The sequence below is a fragment of the Raphanus sativus genome, chromosome 9, assembly GCF_000801105.2.
Source record: "Raphanus sativus cultivar WK10039 chromosome 9, ASM80110v3, whole genome shotgun sequence".
Lineage (NCBI taxonomy): Eukaryota > Viridiplantae > Streptophyta > Magnoliopsida > Brassicales > Brassicaceae > Raphanus > Raphanus sativus.
In genome coordinates this window covers 26846988-26873147 of record NC_079519.1, presented here as the reverse complement: position 1 = coordinate 26873147, position 26160 = coordinate 26846988, and the positions used below count along the sequence as shown (strand labels likewise).

The window sequence follows — 26160 nt, the reverse complement described above, 5'->3', positions numbered from 1 at the left end:
TTAGTTGATATATTAATATTTATACACAAAATTAGTTTTATAATATAATATTATATATATTTATTTAATTTATGTATTTTTTTGGAATTTTAGTATTTTAATTTTTTTTCTAAAAAAATTACATTATTTTTACGGATTCAAATCTCAATCCATATACCCCTGCATGTAGTATGATATGTAGATGGATACCTAGAATCTGGCTATTCGGAACTCCCGAAGTCGGATCCAAATACAAATCCACAGATCCCACGAATCTTGATCCAAATATTCTAAAATTCTCAGATATCCAGATTTGTCCCATCTATAATATATAGTACAAAGATTTTAACTTAAACCCCATGAAAAAATGAAAGAAAATAATTCTAATAAACTTATATTAAAATCTAGATTTGTATATATTGTAGTTCTCTTTTTTTAGTTAGTGTAAAGATCCCAAACACCTAATTTGTCAAATAGATATGGCCTAGTGATAAAGGGATTATGGATGTAACTACTGCCACCCGAATTCAATTCGTGATGGAAGAGATTATTTAAAATGTTTGAGTTTTTGGTAAAGAGGTGAAACCACTTTTTATAAGAAATCGTGTTTAACTATGTTTAGCATCTAATCAGTATCAGTGCATTAAACTCACATTTTTTTGTTGCAACATTAACAGTATTGAACTGGTTTGATTTAAAATTCAATATATTTTTCAGGCCTTGCATATTATTCTTGATATTATTGATAATGACATCGTATTTATCAGTTTGGTTAAAATTCAAAGCACGTCCTATCCTTTTTTGTCGTGTAAAAGCTATTTTATTATTCAAATTAGAAGTGGATTGAGAATTCAGAGCGGAATAAAACAGCTAAAAAGTGTTATCTGATTCTATTCTTTTGGTATATTAAAAATCTTGAAATCCAAAAATTTTCTGTGAAATAATACTAACTTCATATGCTTCATCGAGAGACTCGACCATGATTTTGGATCCTGAATCATCAGTATAGTTGGTCTTCATTTTATTCTTATTGATAGGAAATCAAAGGATATGGACATTAAGCTGAGGTGATTAAATTTAGTTTATGTAACTTATTATTTAACTAATTTTGATGTTTAATTAATGGTGGTAAATATCAAAATACCATTAATAAAAATACAAGGATATATTTAAATTAAGTGACAGTTTGTATAAATCTATAGTATTATTTGAGAAGTGATTTAACTTACTTGTCATGTTCTAGATAATTTTATGTTATTTTGCTTTTTTATATTAGTTTGTTTATCTTTCATGTTTTTATTACTTTTAGAAGTTTACGTTTCATATTTTTCATAATTTTAGGTTGAATTATTAGTTTTAATAAATAACTTTTTGAATTGTTAGTTTTAAACAATTTTAGTGATGATTTAATAAATATTTTTTCATTATATTTAGGATCATTATTAATGGGTATTATCAAATCTTAACAATAACTTTATAGCTACTTTCATCTTATGTTTACTATAATATATCATATAATATTTTTTATGTTTTATTATTTTAAAAGGAAACTTTCTTCTTTTGTGTGTCACATAAGAGTTATATTTTGTTTGGTCTATACGGTATAGTTCTATGAATTTCATTGATATCAATTTACCAATCAAAAACTATGAGTCTAAAGAATATAATCTCTTGCCATGATAATTAAAAATTCAGATTTACTAGACATATACAATTTATTACTTTAGTTTATAAAGTTCTAGTTAAATAGAAGTATATTTTTAATTATTGTAGATTTTACAATAAGTTCTGATGAAGAAGAAATTTATATAAAATGTAATTAAACTAATGTTCCTAGGAATTATCAAATAAACAAAAATGTTCAATCATCTATACTATAATTTGATGACGAGAAGTTTGGTTTTCAAAGGCTACACTGATAATTATAGTTGTGATTTATTTTGTAGATTAATATTTTATGTTAGTTTAAAGTACTGATTAATTTAATATTTGAAACTAATTAAATAATTTAGACTCAAACAAAAAAATTATACTAAAATTAGAATTGATTGGATATATATTAGTCTTCATAAAGTGTAAACCATCATTTTGTCCACAAGTCAGCTATCAGGATCTTTGAGGCTTATCTTGAGTGTTAGGGGAGAGCCACGGCAGATCGCTTCTTCGGAGATGGATTGATTCTTCGGAGATGGCGATTTTCCGGGATGTGCCTTCTCGCTTTCACGGTTTCTCCCTTGGCCGGATTGAATAAGGAGTGGATGTTGTGGCTCAGACTTGAGCGCCACGGAGCTACGAGATTTTTTCTGATAAGTAAAAAAAGTATTTTTACCTTTTTACCAGTAACTCAAACATTGTAAATAGTCATTCCCAACAAAAATCGAATTCTAGTATCGGAAAATATAGGCGCAATCCCTTTACTATCAGAGCTGACTCGTTCTAGTTACAATTTTTTGAAGACGAATAGGATTTTTGGGTGTCGGTCTTCCTTTGGAACCGGCGTAAGGTGGTCGAGGGATGTCTCCGAGGTGGCGGCTTTGATTGTACATCGTCGATGGACCCATGACAGGATCTGGACACCCCGACTTGGAAAAATCATGGATAACTGAACCAGTTGCCAACGGTTTTCATTGGGGATAGAGGTTTCGGTCTCCTAGTCTTCTCCCACACCCAATTTATCTTGTCTCTCGATCTATCTTTTTGTCAATCTCTAATGCTCTATGTAACCTAGCTCCGACGTTTCTTCGGTTAATCGGAAGGTTGGGTGATGTAACAGATGCCCTTTGGGGATGATTTTAATATGTTTAAATTTATTTATTTTTTTTAAATCTAGAGATGTATTGAATCTAAAATTTGAGGTGATTTAATTTTTACTGAGGGGGGTGTATTCAACCGAGAGTTTTAGGTGATTTGTATTAAAATGACAAATCCATTGTTATTCAAACATGAATTTTAAAAACTCATTTAAAATCCACTGTTATTGAACTTGACATTTCGTAAAGTACTCTGAAATCCACTGTTATTGAAAATATTTTAAGTTGTGGAGTTTTAAAGTTTTAAGGTGATTTTAGGGTGTTTGTGTGGAGTTTCTTAGTTAAAAACATTAAAACTCAAATCCTATGGTTTTAGGTGATATTCTAGAGTAGTTTAACAAAAATCACCTAAATCTCTGCAACTTATTAAAATCATTTAAAACTTCATTAAAAATCAAATCACATCAAATGTTAAATTGAATACACTCCCTGAGTTTTTAGATGATTGTATGAAATTCTGAGAATTTGATGTGATTTTTATTAAACAACTTTAAAATCTCATCTAAAATTATGAGATTTAGATTTTAATTTTTATAACTAAGAAATTTCTCTCAACACTAAAAACAGTTAACACATTCTAAAATCTTTAACTTAAAATTTGTTCAATAACGGTGGATTTCAGAGTATTTTATGAAATAACAAATTTAATAACACTAGATTTTAAAATATTTTTTAGAAATTATGTTTGAATACAATGGATTTGTCAAATTAATTCAAATTATCTCACATTCCTAGTTGAATATAATTTCGTCTCTAACCATCTAATCATTTTTACAAAAAGAAAACTTCTTTGATTTAAAAGATCCTTAATTATCTAAAAGTAGAAAACTAAAATCAGAAACACTAAATTATCCGCTTATCCCACCAACTCCAATCCTCGTGGATTTGGTCTTCACTCGTTATCCATTAATCCAAAAATAGGTTAAGAACAGGCAAATGAATATCTTTTTAGTTGCTGTTCAAACAAAATCTTTTTTTTTTTGGTCAAAAAGGTGTAAACTGTTATCATTTTCCTCGTCACTTATATAACGAACCTTCACGAGTTCTTTTCCAACAACATAAAAGAAACCATCAAAAAGAGATTTCTCCACCTCAACCTTCTTTATTTCGTTCACGGCGACGTTCTTATCCACTCACAAGAACCCCAACAGATCAATAAAAAGACTCTTACTTTCCTTTGATTTGCTGAAAAGATCAATGGGTTCTTCTGTGGAGCAGTGCATTTTGGTGACTGGTGGTGCTGGGTTCATTGGGACGCACACTGTTGTTCAGCTTTTGAATCAGGGCTTCAAGGTTTCCATCATCGACAATCTTGATAACTCTGTCCTTGAAGCTGTTCATAGGGTTCGTGAGCTTGTTGGTCCTGATCTCTCTTCCAAGCTTGAATTCCATCTGGTCAGTTACCCATTTTTCAAAAAAAACTTTCATTTTTATGTAACTTTTGGCTGTTTAAACAACTGAGATTCTTCAATGATCTTTATATCCTAAATTCTGCATTTTTCTGTTTGCTTGATCTCCAAGGAAAGTTGAAGACTTTGCTCTGTTATTAATTTATTGCAGGGTGATTTGAGAAACAAAGGAGACATTGAGAAACTCTTTTCCAATCAGAGGTAACGTTGAGACTCAAATTATATCAATATTTTTTTATAATTTGTCTAATATTCTGATTCTTCTTTTGTGAGGGGGAAACAGATTTGATGCTGTGATTCACTTTGCTGGTCTTAAAGCTGTGGGTGAAAGTGTTGCAAACCCTCGTCGTTACTTTGACAACAACTTAGTTGGGACTATCAATCTCTATGAGACAATGGCAAAGTACAACTGCAAAATGGTTAGATATAAACTTTCATACCTTTTTTTTTTGGTTAAATGGTTAGAATGATTCGCGTTGATAGGCTTATAAATTGTTTATAATATGCAGATGGTGTTTTCTTCGTCGGCAACAGTTTATGGCCAACCAGAGATAGTCCCTTGCGTGGAAGACTTTGAGTTACAGGCTATGAATCCTTACGGTCGCACCAAGGTATTATTAGTTACTGACCACCTCGAATCTGTTTTGTTTTTGCGTCCATAATTTCATTTGTGACAGCATCAATCATGTCCATTTCAATTTGTGCAGCTGTATCTTGAAGAGATAGCTAGAGACATTCACGCGGCAGAGCCAGAGTGGAGGATAATTCTTCTGAGGTACTTCAATCCTGTTGGAGCTCACGAGAGCGGAAGGATCGGAGAAGATCCAAAGGGCATACCGAACAATCTCATGCCTTATATCCAGCAAGTTGCGGTTGGAAGGTTACCTGAGCTCAATGTATTTGGACATGACTATCCTACACCGGATGGTAGCGCGGTATAATTAACACATCTCGATAAATTACTGTTACTTTGGTTTGGATCCTCTGATGATAGATTGACCTGAACTAACATACATGTTGCTTGCAGGTCAGAGACTATATCCATGTAATGGATTTAGCAGATGGACATGTCGCTGCGCTGAACAAGCTGTTCAATGATCCAAAGATTGGTAAAACTCTCATAAAATTACATTTAATTGTTTGAAAGGTTAGGGTTTATAGAACGTTTGGTGTTTTTTTATCTGGATCTTAGGTTGTACTGCTTATAATCTTGGGACTGGTCAAGGAACTTCTGTCTTGGAAATGGTTTCTGCTTTCGAAAAAGCTTCTGGCAAGGTAAAAATTTTGATTTGCATGAGATGGAAGATTTCGTGTCGGAAAAATGGTATAAAGAAAAAGATTTGTTATGCAGAAAATCCCAATGAAGCTATGTCCAAGAAGAGCTGGAGATGCAACAGCTGTTTATGCTTCAACTGAGAGAGCTGAGAAAGAACTCAAATGGAAGTAAGTCATTGGCTTTATCATTTTTCCGCATATAGATCATACAATCTTGCTTGTGAATCAAGATACAATATTATGTTCACTCTATGCTGCATAAGTGCATAGAAGGTTTTTACTCTTGGCATGAATAAGGGATTGATTCTTTTTAATTTTTAGAGTATGAATCAAAAAAGCAAATAAGTTCATTATATGTAATCCTTAATCCTTATGCTCATGGGATATACATATGCATAGTTTCTTACATGGACTTCAAGAACCATAACTTGAATAAGGGATTCATTCTGTTCTGTGTTGAGATATCAAGTGAATAGGGGACTGATTCTTTGAGATTTTTTTTTTTGTTTATTTAGGGCACAATATGGAGTGGATGAGATGTGCAGAGATCAATGGAACTGGGCAAATAAGAATCCATGGGGTTTCCAGGAAAAGCCTTGAACCATCTTCATTTTCTCTTTTAAGTTTTTTCTTTTTCTTTCACCACTCAAACATAAAGAAAGGGAATAAGAATTGTATCAAACGAGTCTTCTTCCAGTTAATAAGAATTTACGCTATCCACTAATCATGAAACAAGATGTTGTCTTGTTGAGCAAGTAAGAACCAGAAAATGTTAAAACAACATAACTAAACAGTGTATTACAATAACACAACAAGCAAAAGATAAAACTACAACTTGATCAATTTTTGAACTCTTTTTTTTTATTTCTTGGCTTCCTCGCTGCTAATGTGATACATGTATCCGCATATTTGCAAGTTTTTTTCTTCTTCTGTGTTAGACTACCTCGCCATCTTCATAGTTGCTATTCTTGAGGATGTTGTATTTGCAGAGAGGACAAGTAGCGTTAATGTAAAGCCATTTGTCCACACAATTGCAATGGAAATGGTGGCCACAAGGAAGTTCTCTTAGCTCTGTCTCGTCTTCATAAACTGAAAGACAAATGGAGCATTCCTGTAGAGATTCACACAACACCAAAAATCCGGCTCTTATTTGTCAAAATCAAAAATGCAGGTTTACTAACGGAAAGAGGAAGTGAAATTTTGTGTGACTTACTGCATCCTCATGAGGAAGAGTATGTTGGAGGGGTGAATCTGTACCACATTCAGTCATCACTCCTCCTGAATCTCCTTTTGCTTGTTCTTCATCAAAAGTAGACACACCAACTTTTCGAAATTTGAATTTCGTAAGTTGGTTAATGTCTTCTTTAGAAGCTCCTTCCTGCATTTTCAACTGATTTCCATTATTATAAATATATCAAAAAGAAAAATCAACTTTCTTTGATGAGGAGTGTTACCTGTTCTGCAACTGCATACAGAACCGCAATGATGCAAGGCAAGCAGCAGCAAACAGCAATGCCGATCACACAAGCCAGTGCAATGCAGAAAACCACAAAGAACACATCGAAACCAAGAAAGACTATACACAACCTACAACCAAAACAAAACAAAAATAAAAAAGCTATTTATTCAAACAAACTGAGAATTTTAAGAGATAAAAAAACAAAAAAAAAACAAACCAGTAAAGCTGAGGTGACCCTTGTGCTAGCTCTTGGCCACCAGAAGACACCCAGTAGAATCCAATAATCCACCATATAAACGACAACATTGTATTTGCAGACTCTAGATGCTTTGTAAAACTGCTTTCGAAAAGGTTACAGAAACACTAAATCACACATTATCCCAAACACACACAAAATGACAAAAGCATAAAAGAACATACCTTTTGCTTTCACTACAAGAAGAAGGACTCCTGTTACTCCTCCTCCTACGATACTCAACACAAACGCAGACCATATGCATCACACACTGCAACCCATACCCAACGGTCCAAACCCTAAGCGGCGTATTGGGCTTCTCATCGCTGCTGAGCACGAGTACAGCTGTCGCAACGGCGACGAAGGCGAGGTTCCAGACGAAATCAAGAACCACCACGGGCTTCGAGTACGCCCAATCGCTTTGCCTCTCCTCGAGCTCCTCCGCCGCTGTTTCGCGAACCAGCATCGACGGCTCTCTCGCCGTCATCGTCGTCGTCCTCCCGCTGCTTGCATGTCTGAGTAACCTCTCTGCTGCTTCTCTCAGGCCTTGTCTCCTCGCCGACCTCCTTCCACCACCACCTCCGGTTAAAATCAAAGGCCTCGCATCGTTCTCGGTTGTCTCTATTGGCATTTTTTTGTTTTATTTCAGCATTCGTCGAAATTGGTGTGTAGGATTATGTTATGACGATGGAGGAATTACAATCTCAGAGTCAAAACCGGAGTATCTAGGGGTTCGAATCGAACAGAGAAAGAAGATGAAACGCATTAATGGGAACACGTGTTTTATGTCTGAATTGAATTACAGTATACAGAATTCAAAATTTAATATTTATGTCTCTCCTTGGTAATCTCCAATATATTTTCCTATTTTTATTTCTAAAATATAATATTTTAAAAACAAAGATGAATTTCTTCAATATATTCTTCTATTTTTGCCTATATAAAAATATTTTCAAAAGATTTTATTTTAATTTTACAAGAAATACCTTATATTTATAAAAGTTGAAACCTAATCCTGTATATTTTTAACTTTTGAAAACAATTCATCGAATTATGAATTTTTTAAACTAAAATTTTATTAGAAACTATTATGTAAACAAAAATGTAATTATATTCTTACAACACTGTTTTTCTATAAAAATAAAAATAATTATTTAGGTTATATCTACAAAAATTTGGAAGTTAAAGAAGTATTTTGAAAATAAGAAAAAAAGTATAGAAAGGAATACTATTTCTTTCTATATAAATAGAAAAAAAGATAACAATCTCTAGTTTAGAGATAAAAATAAAGGTTAGATGAAACAATTTTATAGAGGTGAAAATATTAATACGTTGGAGATTCTATGTTGCTCAAAAAAAAAAGTTGGAGATTGTCAGCCAAACAAAAACGTGGGGGCATGTATGTAAAATACATCGAGGTCTTTTACTCCAAAGTTCAATACTTTGGTCCAGATTTCGTATGCTTCTCTTTTATAAGGACCTTTTAATGCAAATATTTCGTCGCCCTAAACTAGAAACCCTTGGGAGCAATTTTCCCTCCAAACCAGAAAAGAAAAATCCCCAAATCTCAATCGGTTACAATGGCGTCATCGTCTTCGAACAGTTCGGGAGGCGGTTACGAGATCCCGTGGGTGGAGAAATACAGGCCGAGCAAGGTGGTGGATATCGTCGGGAACGAAGATGCTGTCTCGAGGCTTCAAGTCATCGCTCGCGACGGAAACATGCCCAATCTTATCCTCGCCGTGAGTTTTTTACTACTCCTCTTCTCAATTGCACTCAGGAATTGGGTTTTGTCTCTTATCTAGAATTTTTAGTGTAAAGCTTGTCACTTTTTAGGGTTCACTGGAGAGACTATTAATTAAAAATGTGCTTTGTTTTAATTATATGTAGGGACCTCCTGGAACGGGTAAAACCACTAGCATTTTGGCTCTTGCTCACGAGCTTCTCGGCCCTAATTATAGAGAGGCTGTTCTCGAGTTGAATGCTTCTGATGATAGGTATGTATGTGATCCTTAGGTTGTTTCAATGTTCATTTCGTGTATCCCTCATTTTTTCTTTGTTATGGGTCTGTAGGGGTATCGATGTTGTTAGGAACAAGATTAAGATGTTTGCTCAGAAGAAAGTCACACTTCCTCCTGGCCGTCATAAGGTTGTCATTCTTGATGAAGCTGACAGGTTCGTCTCTACCTTTTTGACTTTGCTAACCGGTCAATTCTTTTTTAACTGATTCATTGTGATATAATATCAGCATGACATCTGGAGCACAGCAAGCCTTGAGGAGAACGATTGAGATCTACTCAAACTCTACCCGCTTTGCACTTGCTTGTAACACCTCCGGCAAGATTATTGAGCCTATCCAGAGTAGATGCGCTTTAGTTCGATTCTCTAGGTTATCTGATCAGGACATACTTGGCCGTCTCATGGTCGTCGTTCAAGCTGAGAATGTATCCATTCTTCCACTTTTCTCTCCTTCTATATGTTTGCAATACAATTAATTTATTATATCTCCCCTGTTTTGCCGTTGGCTCAGAAATCAAATGAAGCTAAGTTATATGATTGTGTTTTTAAACTCTCAAGGTTCCTTATGTACCTGAAGGCCTTGAGGCGATAATCTTCACAGCTGATGGTGATATGAGGCAAGCGCTGAACAACTTGCAAGCCACATTCAGTGGGTTCCGCTTTGTCAATCAAGAAAACGTCTTCAAGGTTCGATAAAAAAACCTTAGTTCACTTTTCTGTATCATAAATTATACATCTCTCCACTTATTTCCTCCTCTCTTTGTTTTTGTATGGTTCAGGTCTGTGACCAGCCTCACCCGCTTCATGTCAAGAACATGGTTCGAAATGTGTTGGAAAGTAAGTTCGACGATGCTTGTCACGGCATGAAGCAGCTATACGATCTAGGCTACTCTCCCACCGACATTATCACAACGCTTTTCCGTATAATAAAGAATTATGATATGGCTGAGTATCTGAAACTGGAGTTCATGAAGGTATATACATCTGTTTTCTTCTTACCATATCTCAAAACATCATCATACTTGTCTAACACCAATTTTGTGTGTTTTCAGGAAACTGGGTTTGCTCATATGAGAATCTGTGATGGAGTTGGATCATACCTCCAGCTATGTGGTCTTCTTGCTAAGTTGGCCGTTGTTCGTGAAACAGCGAAAGCAGCTTAGGCCAGTTAGATTCCCCACTTATCACCAGTAATGAACCTGTGACTGGTTTGTATGTTTAATTCGAGTTGGTTAACTCTCGGTTGTTTGACAGTTTGGATAAGATCTTGCAATGCAAAGCTTTTCGAAAACATTTCCTCCACCCCCTTGAGATATTGCAATGCAATTTGTCTTTCACCAGGTGAGGAAATATGTCTGATCCTGAAGAAGTGGTCTCCGAACTTTTTATTTCTTTTGCAAAAATACAATTTTGGATGAATAAAAAATTATTATGTTATTAAAATGTTATAAATTTTTGGGTCAACTGGAGTTTCTCGCCATAACCTCAAAATCAAAATAAATGATGCTCTAATATATGAGCAACTTCAAAATCAAAATAAATGTTAAACATAAAATATCTACTAAATATAGATCTTATGCGAAACACAAACCAACCTCTATTTTATTTGAGTATAATTTACTTTACAATTATAATTTATGTATGAAAAATAAATTCATGTGTTCTGTATTTATAATTTTATATGATATTTAAGTGACTTGTAGTTTTTTTTTTTTTTTGGGCAACAAGTGACTTGTAGTTTACAATTGATAATGTCACTCTTTCTTTATTTAAATCAGGATGGTCACGTTTTTAAAAAGGTTTTTAAAAAGGTTATATTGTCACTTTCTAAAAATTAAGATGGTCACTATTTTTAGTACCTGGTACTGCACTGCATAATGGCTTAATGTAAATGTTGATTCCTTAAAGTTATATAAATTTGTGAAATCATTTTACAATATTATTTTCTCAGTTTTCTCACATATTAGTTTAGCTATTACTGTCACAGATTTATTGTTACACTATTTCCCAGTTAGGTAAAGTGTCACTTTTTAAAAATCGAGATGGTCAATATTTTAATGGCGCTCCATAATGGCTTAACGTAAATGTTGGGTCCCTACTACAGTTCAGTTATATAATCAGTAGTATAAACTTGTGAAATTATTTTACAATATCATTTTCTCAGTTTTCCACACGTATGAGTTCAGTTAATGCCATAGATTTATTTTTCACTGTTTATTGGTTAGGTACAGTGGCGGAGCCACCTTGATGTTAGGGGGTCATCTGATCCACATGAAATCTATAAAAAATTATTTATTGGCTTAGGATTATGTTTATTATTGCGGTTAGGTCCGGGCATTTCGGGTATCGGTTCAGTTCGGGTATTTCGGATTTCGAGTCTTTCGAGTTTAGGAGTTTAGGATCCGAAAGGGTAATTTCAAATTTTCGATTCCGAGTCGGTTTGGATCTTACCGGATCTGGATCGAGTCGGATCTTAGATGGTTGGACCCATTTGGGTAACTAAAATTTATCGGTTCGGTTTTGGGTCGGGTTCGGGTTGGGTTCGGTTCGGATTTGACCTAAAAAATACTTAAAAATACAAAAAAATATCTGAAAATATTAATATATCCGAAACTATTTGAAATTTTATTTCAAATTTGTGTTTTTATTATATTAAAATGTGTATATATTAAAATATGCGAGATACAACAATAATTGGTTGTCTCCTAGTAGTTGATCCCTTGCTCTATAGACAAATAACCCGACTTCGACTTTCTCTCGATTCATTTTATTTAATTTACATTATTAATTCAGATACCCGTCTGGTTTAGGGTTCGGGTCGGATCGGGTCCAAGATCCGCGGGTCTTCTACAACAAGACCTGATAGGATAATTTGATCGGATCGGTTCCTATCTAAACCGGTTTTTTCGCGTCAGTTTCGGGTCGGGTCTTTGGATCCGGGTAAAATACCCAGGCCTAATTGCAGTGAAGTAGTTAAAAGTTTACTTCATATCTCCCATGGACTGAGTTCGAATCCCACATTTACTTTTATTAACTAATACTTCCTCTATTTTTAAAAGAGTTATTTTAGAATTTTCTTATATATTAAGAAAATTTATTAAATTTTGATTGTAAGTGTATTATTTTTTATGAATAACAATTTTTCATAACTTTTAGCCAATAGAAATTCAATAAACACCATTAACTTTTTTGAAACCTATAATTTTTCATTGAACCAAACATTGAAAATGTAAAAATACTATTTTTTAAAAAAATTTTTTTTCAGAACATCTATCATTTAAGAACTTATTTATGAATGGAAAGAGTAATAAATAAGTAAATGACCATGTAAGACAAATCTCTAGCTCCGCCACTAGTTAAGTAGAATGTTACCAACTGGAGTCGAGTCTTTATTCTGTGCCGGTCTAATATTTTTGAATGTTACAAACAAACAAAAAAATTGAAAATGGTTTTCATATGATGATTATTTATTTTAAAATACAAGATTTATAAAAATGCAGATAAATTAAAAAAAAAAGAAAAAAATATCCATAACTCAATTCACCCAAACCGAGTAAATTTAAAATCAGAAACCGATTATCTACAACATGTATTTTTATATTTTATCTGATATCATATATATGATAAAATCACATGAAAACATTATAAACTAATTTTGACCAAGAAAACACTATAAACTAATTCAGTCCAATAATGATTGGTAAACATAATTCTATCAGGTTAACTGCATACCAATATCAGTCAATAGTATCATAAATTTTTCACTATTAATACAAAACTTTACATTTTAAAATAATTATTATTTAGCAATATACATATTCACTATATTCGTTAGTAAGAGTTCTAAAAATAAGAGTAAAAATTCTTACAGACATTATTATTACTTTTTTTCCGTCAAAGTTGTTTTAAATATAAGATGGGCCAAACCCAATAAAACGGCCGAAGCCCGATTACAACAAGAACCGGCCTACAAGCCCACAGACCTACAAACTTAAAGGTAAACTAAACAGGTCCGCGGCCCAACTCGAAACCCGAACGGCCCAACACAGAAAGCCCGTCGAGGAGGTGGCTCACCACGTGGTGAGGTCTGGACCAAACGCGACACGCGTCTTCATCTCCTCCACTCGACCGCTTCCGTCTCGCCGCCGCCGGAGCAAACACCTTCACACTATCCATTCGTCGGAGCTCGGAACTCACCGACGCCTCCACCCAAAATCAACACCTTCACACTCGAAACCCTCAACACGCGGTCCAAGGAAGCCTGCGTCTTTCCCACGGAGTCGTCATCTAGTCGGAGACCTCTCGTCTACCGGAGTGACCATTCCCGTCTTCACCGCAAAACTCACCGGACTAAGAACAAATCAGAACTCGAAGAATACACCCAAAGTACACGGGTCACTAAGCGGCAGCACGGATCTATAGAAACCTCCGCACTCCGCAAACAGAAGCCGGCGAAGACAGATCTGAGGGAGACTTTCTTCCCGGAAGCTTGAACCTGCGTTTGTGGATCTTAGGAAGCCTCCACCACCCAGAGAAATCACCACTCGACAAAGCTGACCACTCCCTCTCCACGGAACCCTTCAAGCGGACGCGTCGTAACTCCAGTCCCGAGCCACCGACAGAGATGGAGACGCAACCAGAGCTCGGACAAGGCCTCCGCTGATAGTCATATGAAAAGAGAGCCACGAGGAACAAAACAAAAGAATGAAGAAGGACTCCGGCGTCGTCACGGTCGCTCACGCGCCGGCCGAACGCCGGAGATCTAGTTTCTCTTCTCTCTCTTCTCTTATTATTACTAAAAACATATAAATTATATTTACATATAAACTAATAAAAGATTTTAGTATAAGGAAAAAAATAAAACATGCCCCGATAGTCATAAACAATCGTTTGGGTGACACATCCCTTTCTAATTAATAGGGGTGGGCGTTCGGGTACCCGTTCGGGTTCGGATCGGGTATTTCGGATTTTTGGGTTTTTTGGTATAGGGATATAGAACCCGTTCGGGTATTTCTGTACTTCGGGTCGGGTTCGGGTATTTTTAGTTCGGGTTCGGTTATTTTGGATCGAGTTCGGATATTTAGATTTTAGAAGAAATAAAAATAAAATTTTCAATTTTTTAAGTTTCTTGTATTTTTTTTGAAACAGTTTCGTGTATTTAAAAATTATATATTTCACTTAACTGATCTTTCTATTTTTTATAGATTGAATGATTAAAATAGATTTGGAGATAACTTTTCAAAAAATAAAAATATTAATTTGGCTATTGTTTTTAAACTTTGGATGTAACTTTTGTTAATACATGAAACAAAAAGTTTGACATGCATTTTAAATAGATATCAAATTATTTTCTTCATAATTATATATATACTATATGATCTTAAAGTATGTGTGACATCAATACAAATATTTTAAATAAAATGAGAGATGTAAACTAGAAAAATAAGGGTAAGTATACATATGTTCGGTTATCTTCGGATATCCATTTGGGTTCGGGTATTACCCGTTCGGGTTTGGATATCCAATCTCTCCTAACTTAATATCCGTTTGGGTATTTTGCTACTTCGGTTCGGATTTCGGTTCGGATTTTTTGGGTCGGGTTCGGGTGCCACTTCGGATATCAGGTAAAGTGTCCACTAATTAACCTGAAACCGCGTGGACTTTACCAATTTATTTCTCGTAGTGATCCATAATAAAGGTCGTGGTTTGTCTATAAATTAGATTATTTCTAACCCAACTTTATTTTTTCCTCTATAATTCCCATAAAAATAGAGTAACTTCATTATAGAATAGAGTGAAATAATGGTTTTACTCTATTTTCTTCATAAAAATAGAATAATTCTATTATAAAGTAAACAATTGGAGCAAAACTTACTATATAATAAAGTTATTCTATTTTTCTGGGAATTATAGAGAAAAAAAATAAAGTGCTATTGAAAATGCTCTAAGAAACCAAAAACACCACAAATCTTTTTAATATTTAGCGTGCATCTTTTTTTTTTTTTGATATCTCTGGTGTCTGGGCAGCCACTTTCCCAAATATCCCCCGAAGGGGTCCAGCGCCCCAGCAGTAAGGATGTTAAATCGCTGTGGCCGGGTTTCGAAGCTGGGTGGCGGGCACCTCAGCCGAGGTTCCATTACCACCAGGCTACGAAACCCGGTTAAGCGTGCATCTTTGTATACCATAAACTTTGATTATAATAATATACCATAAACGAGAGTACAATATTTATATTTCAAAGAAAAAGCTAGTTGCCATATACCAAAAAGTAAAAATAATAATGTAGCCTGTATCATTAGCAACACAAAATTTCACTATCAGGATGAGCCAGCCACAAAAGTTTTTTTTTATCTGTGTACAGGTTGTTCAAAAAAAAGTTTCTCTGAGCCACAAAAGTTTATCTTCTTTTATTTGTTTTGTACTCAGAGAAACTCTCTTTTTTGTAGTTTCAAAAAAAACTTTTTTTTTGAACAACCTGTACACAGGAAAAAAACGTCAAAACTTTGGAGAGGAGCTGGCAGCACCGCCTAACTTTGGAGCTGGCAGACGACCAAAAGCTCTGTATCTTTTTTTTTGGGCAAATTCTCTATGTATCTACTGTTATTTTGTCGATAGTTGGGGAATAAAGTAAAAGAATAACTACAGTACTCCCTTTGTTTTTCAATAAGTGTCATTTTAGAGTTGTGCACACAGATTAAGAAATTATTAAATTTTATATATTTTCCATACAAAAACATCATTACCCATACATTTCAACCAATAGAAAAATAAAATGCAGAATAAAATTAATAAATTTTGCATTAAAATGCTAAAACGACACTTATTTTGCAACGAAAAAAAATCTCTACAACGACACTTAATATGAAACAGAGGAGTATATGGTTTCACTTCTAATAGTTGTTATTTTTCATAGTAATCATCAATTCAACGGTTAATCAATCTGTGTCAAGTCCTAGCTGAAACCCAAGAACACACACCAAAAAAAAAACGTTTTCCTTTTACTTTTAATTAACTTAAATTTCTTACAAAAAGGGTTACAACTTTTGCCTTAATTCTTCTCTCCTATTACAGATGCTCTGTCTCAATCTCCTCTTGTCCCTCGAATTCATCCCCCTTTCTTTCTTCAAAACTACTTTCTCCCCGTTTCGTATTTGATCCGTTAATCGAAGATTAGAGATCCGGAGGTTTCGAGCTGAATCCGAAAGAAAGAAACAGAGTAATAATGGCGAACAGAGATGTGGAGAGAGAAGTGAAGCAGAACAACATCAACAGCAACAACAACAACTATTTCTATGACGAAAGCTCCATCGATACTCACTGGACTTCGTGGCTCGTTCCGCTGATCGTTGTGGCGAATCTCGCCGTCTTTGTCGCCGTTATGTTCGTTAACGACTGTCCCAAGAAGATCAACGGACCAAACAAAGCTTGCGTCGCTAGATTCCTCGGAAGATTCTCGTTTCAGCCACTTAGAGAGAACCCTCTCTTTGGCCCTTCTTCTTCTACGTAAGTTTAGTCTTCTGGGTACCTCGAAAGTCTCAATCTTTTTTTTTATTTCCTCCCCTAATTTGCAATTGATTTTGAGATCAAGCTTGCTAGGCTTTGTTAAGACTCCTCTGTTTTGATATTAGGATTGAAAATGGTTTTACTCGGATTCTTGTTTCAGATTGGAGAAAATGGGAGCATTGGAGTGGAGGAAAGTAGTACATGAGCATCAAGGATGGAGACTCGTCACTTGTATGTGGCTACACGCTGGCATCATTCATCTTCTCACCAATATGTTGAGTTTGATCTTCATCGGTATCCGCCTTGAGCAGCAGTTTGGCTTCAGTAAGTTCTCTTGCCTCTCACCTACATACAATCCCTTAGTAATCTCCAAGTGAGACATTTGATCTTTGGTTCCGTACAGTAAGAGTCGGGCTTATCTACTTAATCTCTGGTCTTGGTGGAAGCATACTCTCGTCTCTTTTCCTTCAAGAAAGTATCTCTGTTGGTGCTTCCGGTGCTCTCTTTGGACTTCTTGGAGCAATGCTATCCGAGCTTCTCACTAATTGGACTATCTATGCCAACAAGGTACTTATAATTGTCCTTTCAGCTAAACCGGTTTAGACCAGAACGTAACTTTGGTTTTTTATCGGTTTTGTTCTTTTTTTGGCAGGCGGCTGCTCTGTTCACACTCCTATTCATCATAGCAATCAACTTAGGACTAGGCTTGCTTCCTCGCGTCGACAATTTCGCACATATCGGCGGGTTTATAACCGGGTTCTGCCTCGGTTTTATCCTCCTTATCCGGCCACAGCACGGTTGGGAAAGTTCCCGCACCAACACTACTTCCCTTACCAAACGCAAGTATAGCATCTACCAGTACGTTCTGTTCTTAGTTGCGGCCCTTATACTTGTGGTTTGTTTAACCGTTGGATCAGTGATGCTTTTCAAAGGAGAGAATGGTAACAAACATTGCAAATGGTGTCATCGCCTCAGCTGTTTCCCTACTTCTAAATGGACCTGTTAATCATGGTCATCATCATTATACTCTAAAAACTTTTATATGTGTTCTTGTAACAGATAATTTGTTTGTTCTTTTTGCCTTTGACCTCTCTTATACCTTTTATAACATACATGTACATTACTAAATTTGTCGTGTAAAAAAGGGGAAAGAAACAAAAGAGTGTATTACATTTAAAAAATCAGAAGTACATAAAACAATATTGTTGGATTGAAGGTACTTAATCTCATTATAGTACTTCATCTATATACAAAAGTATTCTTTTACATAGGGCACTAGACATATAAAATTGTATTCATCAGAACTTCTCCCAACTTCATCTTTTTTTTTTTTTTTGAACAACCTCCCAACTTCATCTAAGATATCTTTCTTACCGAATCTAACATGGTACCCATTTGGAAATTGCAATCCAGGTGTTCGAGTTATATTTCCTCTTTCAGGATTACAAAAAAAGAAATAATAACCATTACCCTCTCTTTAGATGAACAAAGAATAGCTTATTAAAAGGTTTGGTCACAACAACACAGAATCTCATCCCGCCGCCAAATGGCAAGAAGTTTTTGGATGACCTAACTCTGTTTTTATGAAATATGCTCGATATTTAAGAACTCATACTTTGAAAGAAAAGAAGATAATGCTTATACAAAATGGTCTCCATAGGTTGAGGAGATTGAAATGAATACTGTTGGATAGTTGAGTAACCAACAGATGAAGTCGAGGTACTTATTAATCAAAACTAGCCTTATTGTTGCTTTGTGTCAGCAGACTTGTTATTTGATTATATGTATATTAAGAAGCTGGAGAACCGGCTTATTGGAAACAGGTTTGACAAAGGAGTTGAAATGTTAACCAGAAACATTGATATAGATCAATACATAGATTTTGGTTGCAACTTGAGCCTCATTTCTATGGTTATGTACTCTCTTTTTAACATAATGATATCTTAGGTGTTCCCAACATAGAGTCATGGCACGAGAACACCCGAGATACAAAAATAATTATTAATTTGTAAAATATGGTGTTGAATTTTATTAAACAATACTGTAATTGATAAAAGTTGAATGTATGTTGAATGATGATGTAGAAGAAATAGATAGTTATGTGGAGTGTTAAAAGATAAAGTGGAGAACATTAGATCTCGAAACCATTGTACATAGTCTATTAATAATTTTTGTGGATCCGGGTATTCTTGCAAATGTCTAGACGGATTTGAAGGGAATCCTTAGGCTCAACATGGCGGCAAAGGTAATACGTTTTTTACCTACTCTTTCATAAAATATTTTCATCTACACTCTAATGTTAACTGTTTTTTTTTACCAGACGTGGATGAATACAAAGTGAATGTTCATTCTTGTGGGGAGCACCAAACCTGCAGGAACGTTGATAGATCCTTTAGGTGCAAGAAAAAAATGAAGGGAAAATAGTCATATATCTCTCTATCTCTTTCTCTCATATTTATCTACTGTTCTCGGACAAGAACCAACTATTTCTAGTTGGTTGTAATATTTATATTTATTACATTTTCACGACGAGGTATGGACGAAACACTAAATTTTCATGTGATACATATTGCAATTCTCTACGACCAGTAGATAAATCATGTTCTGGTTATAATGGTTGCTGCTGTAGTTCAGTCTCTAATGTAGACAGCCATATATCAGTAAATCCAGGGAACTATATTGGTTGGTCGTCCTCGTACTCGTATCCTTGCAACTATGTTTTTATGATCATAGACGGAAATTTCATATTTTCTGAACCGGAGGATCTAAAAATATTTGCAACATTACAAGCTTTCCTGTGATACTTGATTGGACAAGGAGCATTCCAACATGCTGAAAACACGAGATTTTGTGGAGAGAAGATCAGATGGATCAATACTACTAAGACTATCTACAATGAAAGTGTTGAATAAAAGATTCAACAGTTGAATCGTTACACTGAGGGTGTTTTTGAATCACTACAATGTGGATGTTAAAAAATGAAATTTGATGATGTAGACTAATTGGTGTTGAAAATATTCAACATGTTGAATACGAAGAAATTATGGATCACTAACAACACATGTCACTTTCTAAGATTTTTTGATATTTTCACATCTTCTTTATTATTTAAAACCAATAATTTTATTATAAATTAAATAATTTATTTTTAATTGTAATATAAAAATTTATCATTTTAAATTCTCTATAAATAGAGACTAAATTTATTTAATTTGGATATAGAAAATATAATTATTAATTTGTAAAATATGGTGTTAAATTTTATTAAACAAAACTGTAGTGTGTAAAAGTTAAATATATGTTAAATGATGATGTGGAAAAAGATATGGTGATGTGGAGTGTTAAAAATAAAGTGGAGAAGGTTGTTAAATCTTGAAAACATTGTACATAGTTTATAATAATTTTTGGGGACTCGGGTATTCTTGCAAATGTCTAGACGAATTTGAAGGAAATCCCTACGCTAAACATGACTGCAAAAGTAATACTTTTTTTACCTACTCTTTCCTATAATATTTTCATCTACACTCTAATTGTTAACTGTTTTTTACCAGACGTGGATGAATGCAAAGTGAATGTTAGGTCTGGGCATAATTCCCGGATCCGAACCGGTATTTATTCGAAAAATCGGGTTTTAGATCGGATTCGGATATAAAAAAATACCCGACCGGAAGTTATAAATTAGTTCGGGTACCGGGTCGGATCGGGTAATATACGGGATCTATACGGGCATCCGAGTATACCCGACTTAAAGCTTAGTAAAGGTATGTTTTTTTAATTTGGAGTTTAAACTATAGTTTTGTCATCTTAAAATGCTATTTAATTTGGAGTTTAAACTATGGGTTTGTAGTCTTAAAATGCTTTTATTATGTTATTGTTTTGTAACTTTTGTTATCATGTTGGATATTTCGTTTATGTTCGGTTCTTTGGATTATTTTTGGTTCTATTGGATTAAAAGGTTTGGTGATATACTAAGAACCAAACCGAATCCGTTACTTTTTGGTTATTTTGGATGTAACCGGATCCAAACTGGATTCAACTGATATCGAATCATATCCGAACCGAAATTTTAAATTATCCGATCAGTATTTTCGAAATATCTGAAATCCAAAAAACCCAACCCAGATCCGAACCGGTAATCCGTATGCGCAGCTCTAATGAATGTTTAGTCTTGTGGGAAGCAACAAACCTGTCAGGAACGTTGATGGATCCTTCAGGTGTAAGAGATGGATCCTTCACCTGGAATTATCTTATTGTTTTCAAATTAAATTAATTCATTGTTGACGAAAAGGGTAAATTATGAATAGTATTCTTTTTTCTTTGGTTGTGAATGTAAAAGTCGTTTTGTTTTTGGCTTTCCCGACGAGACTACTTCACTGATATGTCCGTACACACCCAACACTCTCTCTCCTCCCCCAACGGTCATATTTCTCCGACAATATACAAACGGACACTAAACGTTAAACGAAATTTACACCGTTCGATTCTACGGATCCAACGGCGCATAAACATCCAGAGTGCCTCGTGTACCACTCACTCTTCCCAACCCTAAAAAAAAACAATATGCTTTGAAAAAGAAAAGTGACAACTTCAATTTTCGAAGACCCAAGGAAGAAAACAAACTGTAAAAAGTCGGTGAAGTATGGTATTAGTAGAACAACCCTGTATAGTACCACATTCTGTTGAGTGTTAGAGAGAGAGAGAGAAACAAAAGTGAGAGAGTGAGAGAAACAGAGTGAGTGACAGAGAGAGAGACAAGAAGAAAGAAAAGAACAATCTTTGAAAGAAAAGAGTGGTCTCTGAGTGAATTTCTGATCAGGGGATTTTGGCAAACCGGAATGGAAAATCGGAATAATGGAGAAACGGGTTTACAACAACTTTCGAGGCTGATCATCAACCGAGGAGATCTTCTTCTTCTTCCTCAAGAGCATCCTCTGTTCATGATGATGTGAATTCGTTGGTCATCTACATTTTAGATTTTGTTTGTGAAAGGAATCCGATGATTGTTTCCAATGGTAGATTGATTTGATAAAAGTTTATTAGATTAGTTTATATTCTTTCATTCTTTTAATTGAATATATATATATATATATATATATATATATATTTGGGGTGGGGATTCATTTCATTTTTTTTTTCTATTTCTTTCTCTCAACACTGCAGAATTAAGTCACAGAAAAAAAAATCTTTTTCATTTTGATTTCACAAAAATTCATTATTTAATCTTTCATTTAGGACTATTTTTTTTATTTCATAAAGAAAACAGAGAAACAGACAAAAAAAAACCATTTGATTATATTTCTTTTCCCATCGGATTCCATTTTATAATCAATTGTTGTTTGTTTGTTCAAAAAAAAAAAAAAAAAAAAAATCAATTGTTGTTTGTTCAAACACACACACACTTAGACCATATCTCACATTCTTCTAAGAAACTTAGATATTTGGGCGGGTAGATATATTTTGTAGAGGATGTTGGCAGGTTATTCAAGTTCATCATTACTGTCACCGACCCGAAGACTAAGGAATGAAGCAGTAGCAGCAACAGTTTCAGTACATTTTCCCATGAACACACAGAGACTGGACTTACCCTGCAGCAGTAGCTTCTCCCGCAAGGAAACACCTTCACTCGGACGCAGCATCTCACTCGACAACAGCTACAACAACAACAAACCGATTGAGCGCAAGACCGGTGGGTGTTCTCTTAAGCAGAGCATAAAGCTTCCACCTTTGGCAACAACACGAGGAAACAAACAAGGGTTTTCATGGAACAACGACAGCAACAACAGAGGGAAGAAGAGTTTGAAGAGATTGGCGGAGGAGAACAAGGACGAGTCTTGTCTGAGCAGAGTTAAGAAGAGGCAAAGAAGCCAAACCGATGACGATAACAACAGGAGTTTCTGGTTTGAGCAGAAAGTTCCAGCATTACCCTTCTCCTTAACATGTTCAGGCGATGATGATGATGAGGAGAAGGTTTGGTTTGCGCCCAGCGAAGTGATCTCTCAACCTTTACAAAGTAATCCAAACTGGGCTAACTCGGTGATAACCGACTTAGCTGGTATAGGCGGCCACAAAGACATTGAGGTTAGCCGTGCTTCTGGATCATCAACAAGCGCATCATCATCATCAGACAGACACAGAGTACCTAAACCCACAAATGGTTCAATGAACCCATATCCACACGGAGTCAACACAGAGGAAAGAACCATTGAAAACAACAACAATCACTCGCAGAGGGATTTGGAGCTTGTCAATCTCCTTACTGGATGCTTAGAAGCGATCAGAACAAGCAACATAGCAGCCATCAACCGTTTCATCGCAAGAACCGGTGCACTAGCTTCTCCTAGAGGAAGCACACCGATGACTCGACTCATATCTTACTACATAGAAGCTTTAGCTCTAAGAGTCTCACGTATGTGGCCTCACATCTTCCACGTCGCGCCGCCTCCTCGAACCCTCGAGGAGGAGGACGACGACCACGACGCGTTGAGGTTCTTGAACCAAGTGACACCAATACCAAAGTTCATCCACTACACAGCGAACGAGATGTTACTCAGAGCGTTCGAAGGTAAAGAGAGAGTCCACGTCATCGACTTCGGCATCAAGCAAGGGTTACAATGGCCAAGCTTCTTCCAAACCCTAGCTTCGAAGCCAAACCCGCCGCGCCACGTGCGGATCACGGGCGTGGGAGAATCAAAACACGAGCTCGACGAGACGGGAGACCGTCTCCGCGGGTTCGCGGAGGCGATGGATCTCCCGTTCGAGTTCCACCCTGTCATCGTCGATAGACTCGAGGACGTCAGGTTATGGATGCTTCACGTCAAGGAAGGGGAAGCCGTCGCGGTGAACTGCGTTTCGCAGATGCACAAGACGCTTCACGACGGAACGGGAGCCGCGTTTAGGAGCTTCGTGGGTTTGGTGAGAAGCACGAACCCGGTCGCTGTCGTTGTTGCGGAACAGGAAGGAGAACACGACTCGGTGCAGCTCGAGGGAAGAGTCTTTAACTCGCTCAAGTACTACTCGGCGGTTTTTGACGTGATGCACAAGCATCTCGGTGCGGATAGCTTGGTGAGAGTCAAGATCGAGGAGATGGTGTTTGGGAGAGAGATCAGGAACATCGTGGCGTGCGAGGGGAGTCATCGGCGAGAGAGGCACGTGGGTTTTGGGCAGTGGAGGAGGATGATGGAGCAGTTAGGGTTTCGGAGTCTAGGAGTCAGGGAGAGAGAGGTTTTGCAGGGCAGGATGCTGCTTAGGATGTATGGAGAAGGTGATGAGGGACTCTTCAATGTGGAGAGGAGCGATGAAGACGGTGGTGGAGTCACGTTACGGTGGTTGGAACAGCCTCTTTACACTGTCTCGGCTTGGGGAATCGGAGGAAGTTCTTCGTTTTGAGATACAAAGAAAGTTTTTTGGCCAAACAAAAAAAGAGATACAAAGAAAGTTTTTACATTTTGGGGTTTAGAGAGAAAAGGATACATGGTTTTTTTAATTTAGTAAGATAGTAGAGAACAAACAAAAATTGATTTTATTCTTTCATTCTTTTTGCTTGGGTAGGAATTTGATTTTTTTTTTTTTTTTGAACACCAGGAATTTGATTTTTTTTTTTTAATATGGAAACCTGAAGGGTTAGAAGAAATATTCTGTACTTTAGTCAGAGAAAAGGAATAAATATTTTGTACTAGTTTCAATTTTTAATATTTTTTATCAATAAAAAAGTGAAATTATTTTATTGGTTGAATCTGCAAAGCTCAGTGATAATCTATTTTATTATCCTTTTTGTTTTTAAAAAATGTTATTTTGACATTTTTCATACATATTAAAAAGAATTAAAATAAATTTTTATTAATTACATTTATTCAACTATATTATTTGAAATAAATAAAATTATTTTAAAAATCATTGTAATTAATATTAAGCCCAAATTTGCATTAGAATTTTAATAGGCCAATTTTTTTGTAACAGTAAAATGTTAAAATGACTCTTTTTCAGAAAAAGAGAGAAAGCATTTTTTTGGCCAACAGTTTTACACTAAAAGCAACTAATGATGTTTGAGAAAGAAATGAACTACCATTGTTGTAACAGTAGAGTATTGTGTTAATTTGTAACTTATTTAAGGTTTGCCTATTAACTGAGTCATTTTTGATATGTGGGTTTAACTTTTTAACTTTTTGAATCAGAATAGTAACTATGGAACAATTTCCATTGGGTTCTAATAGTAACAAAAATATATAATATATAAATATTAGGTGATAATCCGGCGTATGTACGGAATGAATTTTTTTATACTAATATTTTTTCATTAAACGGTTTTAACATTTTGCTAATACTTTTTTTATCAATTGTAAAATAATATTATTATAGTTCATTTTAATTATTTTAAAGATTTCATATGCACAAAAAAAAAGTTTTGCAGCTGACACAAATCACAAAAACCATATAAGGAACATGAATTGTATAATGACGAAAGGAGATTAGGATTTATGTTCTCGATTTGTTTATTATTAACTCTTCATTAGTGATTTCATTTTGTATCTCTATAAAATTATTTTTTTTGTTCTCGTTTCTGTTTCATTGATATGAGTTTTTTTTAATTTATTCTGTGAATTCGGAGAATTATGTAAATGTCAATTTAAAAATATGGACATCTATACAAATTAATTACACTCCAAAGACATATCTAAGCGTCATTTTTTTGAAGAAAATCACCGCCAAACTGTATTCACAGGTTAGTGTTCAAATCTAATATATCAAATTGTCATAGAACATAAGTGCAAACTCGAAATATAAATGTTCTAGTATGTATTCATCAGTTTGGTCTAAAATTCATCTAATTCTTGAACAACAAACCATATTACTTATTTTATTCACATATACTTCTGAAGTTTAGTTACATAAGAGCAGTGCCGGTTTTATGGGTCTGTTGGGAGTGCACCAGCACAAGGTCTCACTATTTTACTAGAATTTTTTACTATTTTAGAGTCTTAAATTTGAAAATCCTTGTAAATTAAGGGTCCAATTTTCACAATTATTCAGATTAGTTTAGGAAATATTCTATTGCTGCACAAGGCCCAATTTTATTTTAAGTCGGCCATGCATAAGTGTATACCGATAGAAAAATATAAATGATTACGATTATAGAATATGTAAAATATTGTATAAAATAAAAACTGTTTGATTTATTAAATGATAAACCATAAAACTAATAACTAATAATTTAAATCTTTTATTCTCACAATTATAATAGCTAAATAGGGTATTAAAAAGAAACAAATATAGACGAGTGATCAAATCTCTCATTCTTCGAATAAACTCAAAAGGAGGTAACTGAAATTAGGCCTCGGCAAAAATTCCAATTTGGAATATTGTTATGATATTTCATTAAAATATTTTAAAAATAAAAATCAAGATTAAATTATTTGATCTGAATGAAATAATATATAATGTTGTCAATACTAAAATTACTTTGATTTGAAGAA

General features: G+C 34.9%; 5 protein-coding genes across 6 annotated transcripts; 4 read left to right on the top strand and 1 right to left on the bottom strand.

Annotated features, from left to right (window-relative positions):
• Nucleotides 1-3878: 3878 nt before the first annotated feature.
• Nucleotides 3879-6197, top strand: LOC108823831 (bifunctional UDP-glucose 4-epimerase and UDP-xylose 4-epimerase 3). The gene is made up of 9 exons (XM_056995099.1): nucleotides 3879-4184; nucleotides 4350-4399; nucleotides 4482-4617; nucleotides 4708-4809; nucleotides 4906-5133; nucleotides 5226-5307; nucleotides 5391-5473; nucleotides 5550-5641; nucleotides 5989-6197. The coding sequence occupies exons 1-9, from the start codon at nucleotides 3987-3989 to the stop codon at nucleotides 6071-6073; spliced, it is 1056 nt and encodes a 351-aa protein (XP_056851079.1). The 5' UTR covers nucleotides 3879-3986; the 3' UTR covers nucleotides 6074-6197.
• LOC130500276 (E3 ubiquitin-protein ligase At1g63170-like) lies at nucleotides 6146-8160 on the bottom strand. 2 transcript variants are annotated; one of them, XM_056995100.1, is made up of 5 exons: nucleotides 7353-8160; nucleotides 7150-7269; nucleotides 6928-7060; nucleotides 6687-6863; nucleotides 6146-6584 (listed from the first exon to the last, which is right to left on the bottom strand). In XM_056995100.1, the coding sequence occupies exons 1-5, from the start codon at nucleotides 7796-7798 to the stop codon at nucleotides 6408-6410; spliced, it is 1053 nt and encodes a 350-aa protein (XP_056851080.1). In that variant the 5' UTR covers nucleotides 7799-8160; the 3' UTR covers nucleotides 6146-6407. The 2 variants fall into 2 exon arrangements, with proteins under 2 accessions (XP_056851080.1, XP_056851082.1); XM_056995102.1 differs by having other exon boundaries at nucleotides 6687-6851; nucleotides 7353-8157.
• A 501-nt stretch (nucleotides 8161-8661) lies between these two features.
• On the top strand, nucleotides 8662-10479 carry LOC108823962 (replication factor C subunit 2). Its single transcript, XM_018597279.2, has 7 exons — nucleotides 8662-8909; nucleotides 9058-9164; nucleotides 9241-9342; nucleotides 9416-9611; nucleotides 9745-9873; nucleotides 9966-10160; nucleotides 10239-10479. Exons 1-7 carry the CDS (start codon nucleotides 8748-8750, stop codon nucleotides 10347-10349), a joined length of 1002 nt encoding a protein of 333 aa, XP_018452781.1. The 5' UTR covers nucleotides 8662-8747; the 3' UTR covers nucleotides 10350-10479.
• A 5652-nt stretch (nucleotides 10480-16131) lies between these two features.
• Nucleotides 16132-17818, top strand: LOC108824020 (RHOMBOID-like protein 2). Its single transcript, XM_018597351.2, has 4 exons — nucleotides 16132-16690; nucleotides 16851-17014; nucleotides 17094-17257; nucleotides 17343-17818. The coding sequence occupies exons 1-4, from the start codon at nucleotides 16410-16412 to the stop codon at nucleotides 17694-17696; spliced, it is 963 nt and encodes a 320-aa protein (XP_018452853.1). The 5' UTR covers nucleotides 16132-16409; the 3' UTR covers nucleotides 17697-17818.
• A 3425-nt stretch (nucleotides 17819-21243) lies between these two features.
• LOC108823367 (scarecrow-like protein 28) lies at nucleotides 21244-24413 on the top strand. The gene is given in 3 exon segments (XM_018596546.2): nucleotides 21244-21586; nucleotides 21589-21635; nucleotides 22154-24413. Coding segments are annotated over 3 exon segments (2031 nt in total). The 5' UTR covers nucleotides 21244-21525; the 3' UTR covers nucleotides 24077-24413.
• The last annotated feature ends 1747 nt before the right edge of the window (nucleotides 24414-26160 follow it).